The sequence below is a fragment of the Callionymus lyra genome, chromosome 18 (assembly GCF_982586985.1).
Source record: "Callionymus lyra chromosome 18, fCalLyr1.hap1.1, whole genome shotgun sequence".
NCBI lineage: Eukaryota > Metazoa > Chordata > Actinopteri > Syngnathiformes > Callionymidae > Callionymus > Callionymus lyra.
The window spans coordinates 2063678-2078553 of NC_141835.1; the positions used below are offsets into that span (position 1 = coordinate 2063678).

Sequence of the window (14876 nt, forward strand, 5' to 3'; positions counted from 1 at the left end):
TCACACCTGAGCTCAGGTGAAGCTTCTTCATCACACCTGAGCTCAGGCGAAGCTTCTTCATCACACCTGAGCTCAGGTGAAGCTTCTTCATCACACCTGAGCTCAGGTGAAGCTTCTTCATCACACCTGAGCTCAGGTGAACAACGATGACATCATCAGCCTCCAGGAGAGAAACGAGTGAAAGTAACATTAAATGAAAGAAGCAGCAGAAGTTAAACGTGTATTTCTTCATATATATATCAGACGAGTGTCGACTGTACAATTCTACAAAACCTGTTTTTACATTAGTTACACAAAATAATACTTCATTGACTGATCCTTCGTTTCATGACCTGTTGCTGGTGACGGTGTCGATAAAGTTTTAATACTATGCGGCGAGAGAGCGTCTGAAACTTCAAACTCCGGGAACATTTGTCGACGAACAGGATCTTGGGTTAAAAACAGCTTATCTTGACGAACTTCGTTTGTTTGACACCATAAGTTAAATATTAGCGAGAACGGCGGCCATCTTGGATCAACAAACACGTGGTTTCTCTGGACGTTTGATTGACATTCGGCGTGAGAGGAAGGAGGTCGTGCTGCGGGACGTGTTTCAACCTTGTTAGCGCTACATGCGTAAAAACAAGAAAAGAATAAAGTAAATAGCGATAGTGTGACGCGCGCCCCCTGGTGGCCCGGCGGAGGCTTCACACCCAACCGCTGGTCAGTTTGTAGAACATCTCCTCGTCCAGAGACTCGTTCTGGTCTTTGGCGCGAGTGGACAAGAAGATGTAGCCGCCGATGAACTCGTGCACGACCTTGCAGTCGACCTCGGCGCAGATGAACGACAGGCTGGGCTCGTCGGCGAACTCCACCGTCACCTGAGAACAAGACGACGCTTCGGGTCAAACATCATCGTCGTTTTTACGCTGAAATAAATGTTAATTGTTTTGAGAAAACTTTGATACGTACTTTTATTGTTTATATTTCGATAAAGTTTGAAATAATTTAATTATTTTAATTCACAATTAACGTGTAAATATTCACGGTTGTTCATGTTGCAATTCAACTTCCGGCCTCTAGATGGCAGCAGTCGTATATTTTCGAAATTAATTAATCGTTTAAAACAGAGTTTGATATTTTAATTACAATCATTCAGAAATAAATGTTTAATATTTTTCAACTACAAGTATTTTTAATTCAACATAAATGTTGGTGTAATTAAACTAAACCCTTCAAAGTATTGATTAAGTAATGTTTCCTCCATTAACGCTGAGTCAACGTAACCTCCGGGTCACGCTGACCCGGCCTCGTACCATCTTGATCTCCCAGTTCACGTTCCACTGCTTCATGTTGCTGAAGCGCCAGGTCTTGATGGCGTCTCCGGTGCCGGCGTCCATGCGGATCAGCCGGTTGTAGGTGATCCCGATCAGCTCCTCGCGCTTCCCGCCCTGGAACCTGCATACGGGGGGGAGGGGTCAGAGGTCAGGTGACCCGGCGACACGTGACCCCAGGAAGAGACTCACTTGGCCAGGAAGTGTGTGATGCCGAACTCGGGCAGCGACTGCCAGGCCTGGATGAAGCGGACCTTGGCCTCGATCAGGCTCATCTGGGCCACGTTCTGATGGGCCTCCAGGATCCGGGCCGAGATCTGCCCGAGACAAGAACCTCAGGGTCATCACAAGGGATTCGAACCCTCGACCGCACCGGCGTGAAAACCCACCAAAACACACAACGTTCAAAAGCCGGTGGTTTTTGTGTTTTTTATCAGAAGCTTCACGACAAACACGTCAACCATTTGTTGTCAATAAACTGCTTCGAAATAACTTTATTCGTAGCTACTTTAGCGTTAGCATGACGACGACTCACACGAGTGCGTGTCGAAGTTACTACACAAATAAAGTGTTACTCTCTGGTGTTAGTGACTAAAGCTACTCTAACCAAACTACTCTGGCGCACGTTAATGCGACGTCATGCACGTCTACAACACCAGTCGTGGTCACGCAACTCACCAGGTCCCTGATAAAGCCTTGCTGAAGGGGTCAAAGGGCAGGAGGAGGAGAACGTACAGTAAATCAAGGAGAAGAAACAATTGTACAGATTTAATCCAAGTATTTTAATGTGATCACAAGGATAATGAAGAATAAAAAACTGTTCAAACTTAACTAAACAATTAGCTATCGCTAGCATGAAGCTAGCTACTATATGCTTATGTTTATGCTAACGCCACATCAGAAGATAATGTTTATGCTAACGCTACATCAGAAGATGATGTTTATGCTAACGCTATATCAGAAGATGATGTTTATGCTAACGCTACATCAGAAGATAATATTTATGCTAAAGCTGCATCAGAAGATAATGTTTATGCTAAAGCTGCATCAGGAGATAATGTTTATGCTAACGCTACATCAGAAGATAATATTTATGCTAAAGCTGCATCAGAAGATAATGTTTATGCTAAAGCTGCATCAGGAGATAATGTTTATGCTAACGCTACATCAGAAGATAATATTTATGCTAACGCTACATCAGAAGATAATATTTATGCTAAAGCTGCATCAGAAGATAATGTTTATGCTAAAGCTGCATCAGGAGATAATGTTTATGCTAACGCTGCATCAGAAGATAATATTTATGCTAAAGCTGCATCAGAAGATAATGTTTATGCTAACGCTGCATCAGAAGATAATGTTTATGCTAACGCTACATCAGAAGATAATATTTATGCTAAAGCTGCATCAGAAGATAATGTTTATGCTAACGCTGCATCAGAAGATAATGTTTATGCTAACGCTACATCAGAAGATAATGTTTATGCTAACGCTGCATCAGAAGATAATGTTTATGCTAACGCTGCATCAGAAGATAATGTTTATGCTAACGCTACATCAGAAGATGATGTTTATGCTAACGCTACATCAGAAGATGATGTTTACGCTAACGCTACATCAGAAGATGATGTTTATGCTAACGCTACATCAGAAGATAATATTTATGCTAAAGCTGCATCAGAAGATAATGTTTATGCTAACGCTACATCAGAAGATAATATTTATGCTAAAGCTGCATCAGAAGATAATGTTTATGCTAAAGCTGCATCAGAAGATAATGTTTATGCTAAAGCTGCATCAGAAGATAATATTTATGCTAAAGCTGCATCAGAAGATAATGTTTATGCTAACGCTGCATCAGAAGATAATGTTTATGCTAACGCTACATCAGAAGATAATGTTTATGCTAACGCTGCATCAGAAGATAATATTTATGCTAAAGCTGCATCAGAAGATAATGTTTATGCTAACGCTGCATCAGAAGATAATGTTTATGCTAACGCTACATCAGAAGATAATGTTTATGCTAACGCTGCATCAGGAGATAATGTTTATGCTAACGCTGCATCAGAAGATAATATTTATGCTAAAGCTGCATCAGAAGATAATGTTTATGCTAACGCTGCATCAGAAGATAATGTTTATGCTAACGCTACATCAGAAGATAATGTTTATGCTAACGCTACATCAGAAGATGATGTTTATGCTAACGCTACATCAGAAGATGATGTTTACGCTAACGCTACATCAGAAGATAATATTTATGCTAAAGCTGCATCAGAAGATAATGTTTATGCTAAAGCTGCATCAGAAGATAATATTTATGCTAAAGCTGCATCAGAAGATAATGTTTATGCTAACGCTGCATCAGAAGATAATGTTTATGCTAACGCTACATCAGAAGATAATGTTTATGCTAACGCTGCATCAGGAGATAATGTTTATTCTAACGCTGCATCAGGAGATAATGTTTATGCTAACGCTGCATCAGAAGATAATATTTATGCTAAAGCTGCATCAGAAGATAATGTTTATGCTAACGCTACATTAGAAGATAATGTTTATGCTAACGCTTCATAAGAAGATAATGTTTATGCTAACGCTACATTAGAAGATAATGTTTATGCTAACGCTACATAAGAAGATAATGTTTATGCTAACGCTACATTAGAAGATAATGTTTATGCCAACACTACATTAGAAGATAATGTTTATGCTAACACTACATCAGAAGATAATATTTATGCTAAAGCTGCATCAGAAGATAATGTTTATGCTAAAGCTGCATCAGAAGATAATATTTATGCTAAAGCTGCATCAGAAGATAATGTTTATGCTAACGCTGCATCAGAAGATAATGTTTATGCTAACGCTACATCAGAAGATAATGTTTATGCTAACGCTGCATCAGGAGATAATGTTTATGCTAACGCTGCATCAAAAGATAATATTTATGCTAAAGCTGCATCAGAAGATAATGTTTATGCTAACGCTACATTAGAAGATAATGTTTATGCTAACGCTACATAAGAAGATAATGTTTATGCTAACGCTACATTAGAAGATAATGTTTATGCTAACGCTACATAAGAAGATAATGTTTATGCTAACGCTACATTAGAAGATAATGTTTATGCTAACACTACATTAGAAGATAATGTTTATGCTAACACTACATCAGAAGATAATGTTTATGCTAACGCTGCATCAGGAGATAATGTTTATGCTAACGCTGCATCAGGAGATAATGTTTATGCTAACGCTGCATCAGAAGATAATATTTATGCTAAAGCTGCATCAGAAGATAATGTTTATGCTAACGCTACATTAGAAGATAATGTTTATGCTAACGCTACATAAGAAGATAATGTTTATGCTAACGCTACATTAGAAGATAATGTTTATGCTAACGCTACATAAGAAGATAATGTTTATGCTAACGCTACATTAGAAGATAATGTTTATGCTAACACTACATTAGAAGATAATGTTTATGCTAACACTACATCAGAAGATAATGTTTATGCTAACGCTACATTAGAAGATAATGTTTATGCTAACACTACATCAGAAGATAATGTTTATGCTAACGCTACATTAGAAGATAATGTTTATGCTAACGCTACATAAGAAGATAATGTTTATGCTAACGCTACATTAGAAGATAATATTTATGCTAACACTACATTAGAAGATAATGTTTATGCTAACACTACATCAGAAGATAATGTTTATGCTAACGCTACATTAGAAGATAATGTTTATGATAACACTACATCAGAAGATAATGTTTATGCTAACGCTACATTAGAAGATAATGTTTATGATAACACTACATTAGAAGATAATGTTTATGCTAACACTACATCAGAAGATAATGTTTATGCTAACGCTACATTAGAAGATAATGTTTATGATAACACTACATCAGAAGATAATGTTTATGCTAACGCTACATTAGAAGATAATGTTTATGATAACACTACATCAGAAGATAATGTTTATGCTAACGCTACATCATCTTTTTGATAAAAAACAGAACGTTTTTCTCTGAATCATAATTTCATCTTATAATCAACAATAAACATTTTAAAGGTCGTTCAATAACTGTTCAAGTTGTATTTTAAACGTGAATATTAATTAAATTAATGTGTTTCAAGTAAATAAGTGTTTTTTAAACACATTGTTTTATTTAACGGTGATTAAGTTGAGACGCACGCAGTTCCACACTTCAGCCAGCAGGAGGCGACAACTAACGCGTGTGTGTGACTGTGTGACTGTGTGTGTGTGTGTGTGTGTGTGTGTGTGTGTGTGTGTGTGTGTGCGCAAGTGTGTGTGTGTTCGTGTGCAAGTGCGTGTGTAACTGTGTGTGTAAGGAGTGGGGGGTAGATTCCCAGAACATTTTCCCGCCCAGCATTCCAGCCACTTCCTGTCAGTGCAGCTACTGAGACGCTAACATGTGAACATGAGACGATGTTTGACATGATTTGACTTGATGACTAAATATCGTTAAAATAATATTGATTAAATATCTTTACTTATTATATTTACTAAATACATTTTCTAATAATATTTACTAAATATCTTTACTAATAATATTTATATTCATCTTTTCTAATAATATTTACTAAATATCTTTGCTAATAATATTTATATTCATCTTTTCTAATAATATTTACTAAATATCTTTGCTAATAATATTTATTAAATATCTTTAATAATAATGTTTATTAAATATCTTTACTTGTATTATTTACTAAATATCTTTACTAACAATATTTACTAATAATATTTATATTCATCTTTAATAATAATATTTACTAAATATCTTTTCTAATAATATTTCATAATTTATTGACTATTATCTTCCAAATCATCTGTTTTGATTGACACACGTCTGGTCCAATCAAATCTCTCATTGCTTCGCTCATTGGGCGGAGTTTATGACAAAGAAAGCGTCCCATTGGTTGATGTTGTAACTTGTGGTCCAATCAGCTGGAGCTTCACTAACATGTTTTTCTGTGAGTGTGTAGAGTCAATCAAGTTGTTGCTATAGTAACACAATCAAACATGTCTGTATGTGTGTGTGTGTGTATTTGTGTGTGTGTGTATGGACACAGAAACAGACACACACACTCGCACATACAAGAAGGTACACACACATACAGACTCACACACATTAGAAAACATACACAAACTCACACAGATGTACACAAACACAGAAAAAAAACACTGAGACAGACACACACACTCGCACAGACAGACAAAGTGATGTGTGCTCAGCTGAGTACACATCAGTGTGTGTGTGTTAATGTGTTGTTCATGTCCAGTGTTTGTTCACCTGGAGGTCAAAGTTAACACCAGCTCATCACATGAAGAGATGAAGCCTCAGACGGAGATCAAAAGGTCACGAGGAGAATGACCATGAGTGACTGACCTGCTTGTTCTTGTACTTCTTCAGGTAGCGCGGAGACACCAGACACTCTGGGTTGATGTCGGTGGTGATGGGTTCGATGAACTGAGGGTCAGGGTTCATGTGCTGCATCTTCAGGAAGGACAGGATGTTCTGGACCTCAAGGTTGTAGGAGGAGTCGGCCATCGTCTTCCCTTTGGACGCCAGACGACACGCCGCCATCCAGTGAGCGTATTGTTTCTCCTGCGAGAGCAGAGGTTAGCGCCGGAGACGAGATGTTATCAGAGCAGACAAGATGTTATCAGAGCAGACGAGATGTTATCAAAGCAGACGAGATGTTAACAGAGCAGACGAGATGTTATCAGAGCAGACGAGATGTTATCAGAGCAGACGAGATGTTATCAGAGCAGACGAGATGTTATCAGAGCAGACGAGATGTTATCAGAGCAGACGAGATGTTATCAAAGCAGACGAGATGTTAACAGAGCAGACGAGATGTTATCAGAGCAGACGAGATGTTATCAGAGCAGACGAGATGTTATCAGAGCAGACGAGATGTTATCAGAGCAGACGAGATGTTATCAGAGCAGACGAGATGTTATCAGAGCAGACGAGATGTTATCAGAGCAGACGAGATGTTATCAGAGCAGAAGAGATGTTGTCAGAGCAGACGAGATGTTATCAGAGCAGACGAGATGTTATCAGAGCAGACGAGATGTTATCAGAGCAGACGAGATGTTATCAGAGCAGACGAGATGTTTACAGAGCAGACGAGATGTTATCAGAGCGGACGAGATGTTATCAGAGCAGAAGAGATGTTAACACCAGAGACGAGATGTTGTCAGAGCAGACGAGATGTTATCAGAGCAGACGAGATGTTGTCAGAGCAGACGAGATGTTATCAGAGCAGACGAGATGTTATCAGAGCAGACGAGATGTTATCAGAGCAGACGAGATGTTATCAGAGCAGACGAGATGTTTACAGAGCAGACGAGATGTTATCAGAGCGGACGAGATGTTATCAGAGCAGAAGAGATGTTGTCAGAGCAGACGAGATGTTATCAGAGCAGACGAGATGTTATCAGAGCAGACGAGATGTTATCAGAGCAGACGAGATGTTATCAGAGCAGACGAGATGTTTACAGAGCAGACGAGATGTTATCAGAGCGGACGAGATGTTATCAGAGCAGAAGAGATGTTAACACCAGAGACGAGATGTTGTCAGAGCAGACGAGATGTTATCAGAGCAGACGAGATGTTATCAGAGCAGAAGAGATGTTAACACCAGAGACGAGATGTTGTCAGAGCAGACGAGATGTTATCAGAGCAGACGAGATGTTATCAGAGCAGACGAGATGTTATCAGAGCAGACGAGATGTTATCAGAGCAGACGAGATGTTATCAGAGCAGACGAGATGTTAACACCGGAGACGAGATGTTATCAGAGCAGACGAGATGTTATCAGAGCAGACGAGATGTTATCAGAGCAGACGAGATGTTATCAGAGCACACAAGATGTTATCAGAGCAGACGAGATGTTATCAGAGCAGACGAGATGTTATCAGAGCACACAAGATGTTATCAGAGCAGACGAGATGTTATCAGAGCACACAAGATGTTATCAGAGCAGACGAGATGTTATCAGAGCACACAAGATGTTATCAGAGCAGACGAGATGTTATCAGAGCAGACGAGATGTTATCAGAGCAGACGAGATGTTACTAGAGCAGACGAGATGTTATCAGAGCAGACGAGATGTTATCAGAGCGGACGAGATGTTATCAGAGCAGACGAGATGTTATCAGAGCAGACGAGATGATAACACCAGAGACGAGATGTTATCACAAGGGACGAGAGGTTATCAGAGCAGACGAGATGTTATCACAAGAGACGAGATGTTATCAGAGCAGACGAGATGTTATCAGAGCAGAAGAGATGATAACACCAGAGACGAGATGTTATCACAAGAGACGAGATGTTATCAGAGCAGACGAGATGTTATCAGAGCAGACAAGATGTTATCAGAGCAGACGTACCGTATCACATCGAAGCCAGATCTCATTCATGCCGTCAGCGACTGGTATGAGCAGCTTGATGTTGAACTTCTGACCAGAGATGTTGACGTCTGGAGTCACTTCACACCCTGAAGATCACAAGAGTTGATTATAGTTAAATTGTTTGATTATAGTTGAAAATTGTTGGATGACTGAAGGTCAGGTTCATACACGGACACGTACCCTTCAGGTTCATACACGGACACGTACCCTTCAGGTTCATACACGGACACGTACCCTCCGGCTTCATACACGGACACGTACCCTTCAGGTTCATACACGGACACGTACCCTTCAGGTTCATACACGGACACGTACCCTCCAGGATCATACACGGACACGTACCCTTCAGGTTCATACACGGACACGTACCCTCCGGGTTCATACACGGACACGTACCCTCCGGGTTCATACACGGACACGTACCCTCCGGGTTCATACACGGACACGTACCCTCCGGGTTCATACACGGACACGTACCCTCCGGGTTCATACACGGACACGTACCCTCCGGGTTCATACACGGACACGTACCCTCCGGGTTCATACACGGACACGTACCCTCCGGGTTCATACACGGACACGTACCCTCCGGCTTCATACACGGACACGTACCCTCCGGGTTCATACACGGACACGTACCCTCCGGGTTCATACACGGACACGTACCCTCCGGGTTCATACACGGACACGTACCCTCCGGGTTCATACACGGACACGTACCCTCCGGGTTCATACACGGACACGTACCCTTTGGGTTCATACACGGACACGTACCCTTTGGGTTCATACACGGACACGTACCCTTTGGGTTCATACACGGACACGTACCCTTTGGGTTCATACACGGACACGTACCCTTTGGGTTCATACACGGACACGTACCCTTTGGGTTCATACACGGACACGTACCCTTTGGGTTCATACACGGACACGTACCCTTTGGGTTCATACACGGACACGTACCCTTTGGGTTCATACACGGACACGTACCCTTTGGGTTCATACACGGACACGTACCCTTTGGGTTCATACCCGGAAACGTACCCTCCAGGTTCATACACGGACACGTACCCTTCAGGTTTATACACGGACACGTACCCTCCAGGATCATACATGGACACGTACCCTCCAGGATCATACACGGACACGTACCCTTCAGGTTCATACACGGACACGTACCCTCCAGGATCATACACGGACACGTACCCTTCAGGTTCATACACGGACACGTACCCTCCAGGTTCATACACGGACACGTACCCTCCAGGATCATACACGGACACGTACCCTTCAGGTTCATACACGGACACGTACCCTCCAGGATCATACACGGACAAGTACCCTTCAGGTTCATACACGGACACGTACCCTCCGGCTTCATACACGGACACGTACCCTCCGGGTTCATACACGGACACGTACCCTCCAGGATCATACACGGACACGTACCCTTCAGGTTCATACACGGACACGTACCCTCCAGGATCATACACGGACAAGTACCCTTCAGGTTCATACACGGACACGTACCCTCCGGCTTCATACACGGACACGTACCCTCCGGGTTCATACACAGACACGTACCCTCCGGCTTCATACACGGACACGTACCCTCCGGCTTCATACACGGACACGTACCCTTCAGGTTCATACACGGAAACGTACCCTCCAGGTTCATACACGGACACGTACCCTTCAGGTTTATACACGGACACGTACCCTTCAGGTTCATACACGGACACGTACCCTCCGGCTTCATACACGGACACGTACCCTCCGGGTTCATACACGGACACGTACCCTCCGGCTTCATACACGGACACGTACCCTCCGGCTTCATACACGGACACGTACCCTTCAGGTTCATACACGGACACGTACACTCCGGCTTCATATACGGACACGTACCCTCCGGCTTCATACACGGACACGTACCCTTCAGGTTCATACACGTACCCTCCGGGTTCATACACGGACACGTACCCTCCAGGATCATACACGGACACGTACCCTCCGGCTTCATACACGGACACGTACCCTTCAGGTTCATACACGGACACGTACCCTCCGGCTTCATACACGGACACGTACCCTCCGGCTTCATACACGGACACGTACCCTCCGGCTTCATACACGGACACGTACCCTCCGGGTTCATACACGGACACGTACCCTCCGGGTTCATACACGGACACGTACCCTTCAGGTTCATACACGGACACGTACCCTCCGGGTTCATACACGGACACGTACCCTCCGGGTTCATACACGGACACGTACCCTTCAGGTTCATACACGGACACGTACCCTCCGGCTTCATACACGGACACGTACCCTCCGGGTTCATACACGGACACGTACCCTTCAGGTTCATACACGGACACGTACCCTCCGGCTTCATACACGGACACGTACCCTTCAGGTTCATACACGGACACGTACCCTCCGGGTTCATACACGGACACGTACCCTCCGGGTTCATACACGGACACGTACCCTCCGGGTTCATACACGGACACGTACCCTCCGGGTTCATACACGGACACGTACCCTCCGGGTTCATACACGGACACGTACCCTCCGGGTTCATACACGGACACGTACCCTCCGGGTTCATACACGGACACGTACCCTCCGGGTTCATACACGGACACGTACCCTCCGGGTTCATACACGGACACGTACCCTTTGGGTTCATACACGGACACGTACCCTTTGGGTTCATACACGGACACGTACCCTTTGGGTTCATACACGGACACGTACCCTTTGGGTTCATACACGGACACGTACCCTTTGGGTTCATACACGGACACGTACCCTTCGGGTTCATACACGGACACGTACCCTTCGGGTTCATACACGGACACGTACCCTTCGGGTTCATACACGGACACGTACCCTTCGGGTTCATACACGGACACGTACCCTTCGGGTACGGACACGTACCCTTCGGGTTCATACACGGACACGTACCCTTCGGGCTCATACACGGACACGTCCCCTTCGGGTTCATACACGGACAAGTACCCTACAGGTTCATACACGGACACGTACCCTTCAGGTTCATACACGGACACGTACCCTTCAGGTTCATACACCCTTCAGGTTCATACACGGACACATACCCTACAGATTCATACACGGACACGTTCATACATGGACACGTACCCTTCAGGTTCATACACGGACACGTACCCTTCAGGTTCATACATGGACACGTACCCTTCAGGTTCATACACGGACATGTACCCTTCAGGTTCATACACCTTTCAGGTTCATACATGGACACGTACCCTACAGGTTCATACACGGACACGTACCCTACAGGTTCATACACGGACACGTACCCTTCAGGTTCATACACGGACACGTACCCTTCAGGTTCATACATGGACACGTACCCTTCAGGTTCATACACGGACACGTACCCTTCAGGTTCATATATGGACACGTACCCTTCAGGTTCATACACGGACACGTACCCTACAGGTTCATACACGGACACGTACCCTACAGGTTCATACACGGACACGTACCCTTCAGGTTCATACATGGACACGTACCCTTCAGGTTCATACACGGACACGTACCCTTCAGGTTCATACATGGACACGTACCCTTCAGGTTCATACACGGACACGTACCCTTCAGGTTCATACACGGACACGTACCCTTCAGGTTCATACACCCTTCAGGTTCATACACGGACACGTACCCTACAGGTTAATACACGGACACGTTCATACATGGACACGTACCCTTCAGGTTCATACACGGACACGTACCCTTCAGGTTCATACACCCTTCAGGTTCATACACGGACACGTACCCTACAGGTTAATACACGGACACGTACCCTACAGGTTCATACATGGACACGTTCATACACGGACACGTACCCTACAGGTTCATACACGGACACGTTTATACACGGACACGTACCCTACAGGTTCATACACGGACACGTTTATACACGGACACGTACCCTACAGGTTCATACACGGACACGTACCCTTCAGGTTCATACACGGACACGTACCCTACAGGTTCATACACGGACACGTACCCTACAGGTTCATACACGGACACGTTCATACACGGACACGTACCCTACAGGTTCATACACGGACACGTACCCTACACGTTCATACACGGACACGTTCATACACGGACACGTACCCTTCAGGTTCATCTGCAGCGCTGGGGTTCCATGCGCCTCCTCCTTGCTCTTGTAGCAGGACACAGTGATGTCCTTGAAGGTGCACCAGAACTGCTTGTATCCCTTCAGCGTCAGCTTCTTAGGTCTGAAGAGACGAGACGTCGTTATTCGCCGACAATCAGCAGGAAATTTACAGGAAAGCAAGTTTCTGGGAGTCAGCGCTTTGAACTAATGGAGGCCATTAAAGAGCCTGATTCAGCTCAGTTTCCTGCACGACCACCTGAGGGCGCAGCAGGCGTGAGGCCAACTGTCCACGAGCCAATGATGCAGATCTGAGCCTCTGATGAGTCACTCAACCTTCTCAGACGTTCATGGAGCTTCCAGAGATTCTCTTGATGATTCATTGAATATGATGTTCAGGTGAAGAACGACTCAGATCTATGGACGTTTATCTGGAGATCATTGTTGGATTTAACATTTCAAACCTTGAAACCTTGATTTTATTTGAAGAAACGTGTTTTTTTAACAGTTTAATTATGTTTTAAATCATTTAGTTCAATCATTAAAAGGTTAAATTTATGTTTTTTAAATAATTCATTAACATGTTTTTACTCAGACTTTAATATTCTAATAAAATAAACTTTATAAAATCAATGTTTTTTAATTCATAGTCGTTTAAATTCAATATAAATGTTATAATAGAGTCTCCAGACCAAACCAACAGAGCTCAGAGCTACTGATCAAACTTTCAGCCAATCATGTGACGATGAAGAGTCACATGATCCAGTAGTTCTGTGATCTGTTGGTTTGGTCTGGAGACTCTATTATAACATTTATATTGAATTTAAATTGTTACTCATCAAGAAATATTACATTTAGAAAATGTATTTTAAATGAATCGAATTAAAATATCAAACTTTACTGTAAAAGAAAAATGATTCATTTAAACTTAAATTTAAAATGTTCACATTGAAGCGTTAATATTACGATGTCACTAATAAAGCTTTATATTAATAAATCAAACTCATCTAAACAGTTAAAAACACGACGTTCACTCACTTAAACACTTTTACATAATCTTAAAAACACAACATATTCTTAAAAACACAACATAATCTTAAAAACACAACATAATCTGAAAAACACAACATAATCTTAAAAACACAACATAATCTGAAAAACACAACATAATCTTAAAAACACAACATAATCTTAAAAACACAACATAATCTTAAAAACACAACATAAACTTAAAAACACAACATAATCTTAAAAACACAACATAATCTTAAAAACACAACATAATCTTAAAAACACAACATAATCTTAAAAACACAACATAATCTTAAAAACACAACATAATCTTAAAAACACAACATAATCTTAAAAACACAACATAATCTGAAAAACACAACATAATCTTAAAAACACAACATAATCTTAAAAACACAACATAATCTTAAAAACATGTTCACTCACTTGAAGACTTTAATATAATCTTAAGGTTCACTCACTTAAACACTTTAATATAATCTTAAAAACATGTTCACTCACTTGAACACTTTAATATAATCTTAAAAACATGTTCAATCACTTGAACACTTTAATATAATCTTAAAAACATGTTCACTCACTTGAAGACTTTAATATAATCTTAAGGTTCACTCACTTGAACACTTTAATATAATCTTAAAGTTCACTCACTTGAACACTTTAATATAATCTTAAAAACATGTTCACTCACTTGAACACTTTAATATAATCTTAAAAACATGTTCACTCACTTGAAGACTTTAATATAATCTTAAGGTTCACTCACTTGAACACTTTAATATAATCTTAAAAACATGTTCACTCACTTGAAGACTTTAATATAATCTTAAAGTTCACTCACTTGAAGACTTTAATATAATCTTAAAAACATGTTCACT

At 42.0% G+C, this 14876-nt stretch overlaps 1 protein-coding gene across 3 annotated transcripts in view; it reads right to left on the reverse strand.

The window, feature by feature from the left end:
- The window catches only part of fermt2 (FERM domain containing kindlin 2), a 67425-nt gene that overhangs the window by 778 nt on the left and 51771 nt on the right, over positions 1 to 14876 (reverse strand). For 2 of the 3 annotated variants that reach the window (XM_087780325.1, XM_087780323.1), the window contains 7 exons: positions 12966 to 13090; positions 8763 to 8869; positions 6751 to 6969; positions 1992 to 2012; positions 1506 to 1630; positions 1296 to 1437; positions 7 to 860 (listed from right to left, as the gene is read on the reverse strand). In XM_087780325.1, coding sequence (XP_087636451.1) covers positions 687 to 860; positions 1296 to 1437; positions 1506 to 1630; positions 1992 to 2012; positions 6751 to 6969; positions 8763 to 8869; positions 12966 to 13090 — 913 coding nt within the window. In that variant the 3' untranslated portion in view covers positions 7 to 686. The remainder of the gene's footprint in view (positions 1 to 6; positions 861 to 1295; positions 1438 to 1505; positions 1631 to 1991; positions 2013 to 6750; positions 6970 to 8762; positions 8870 to 12965; positions 13091 to 14876) is intronic. The other variant, XM_087780324.1, reaches the window with a different exon arrangement.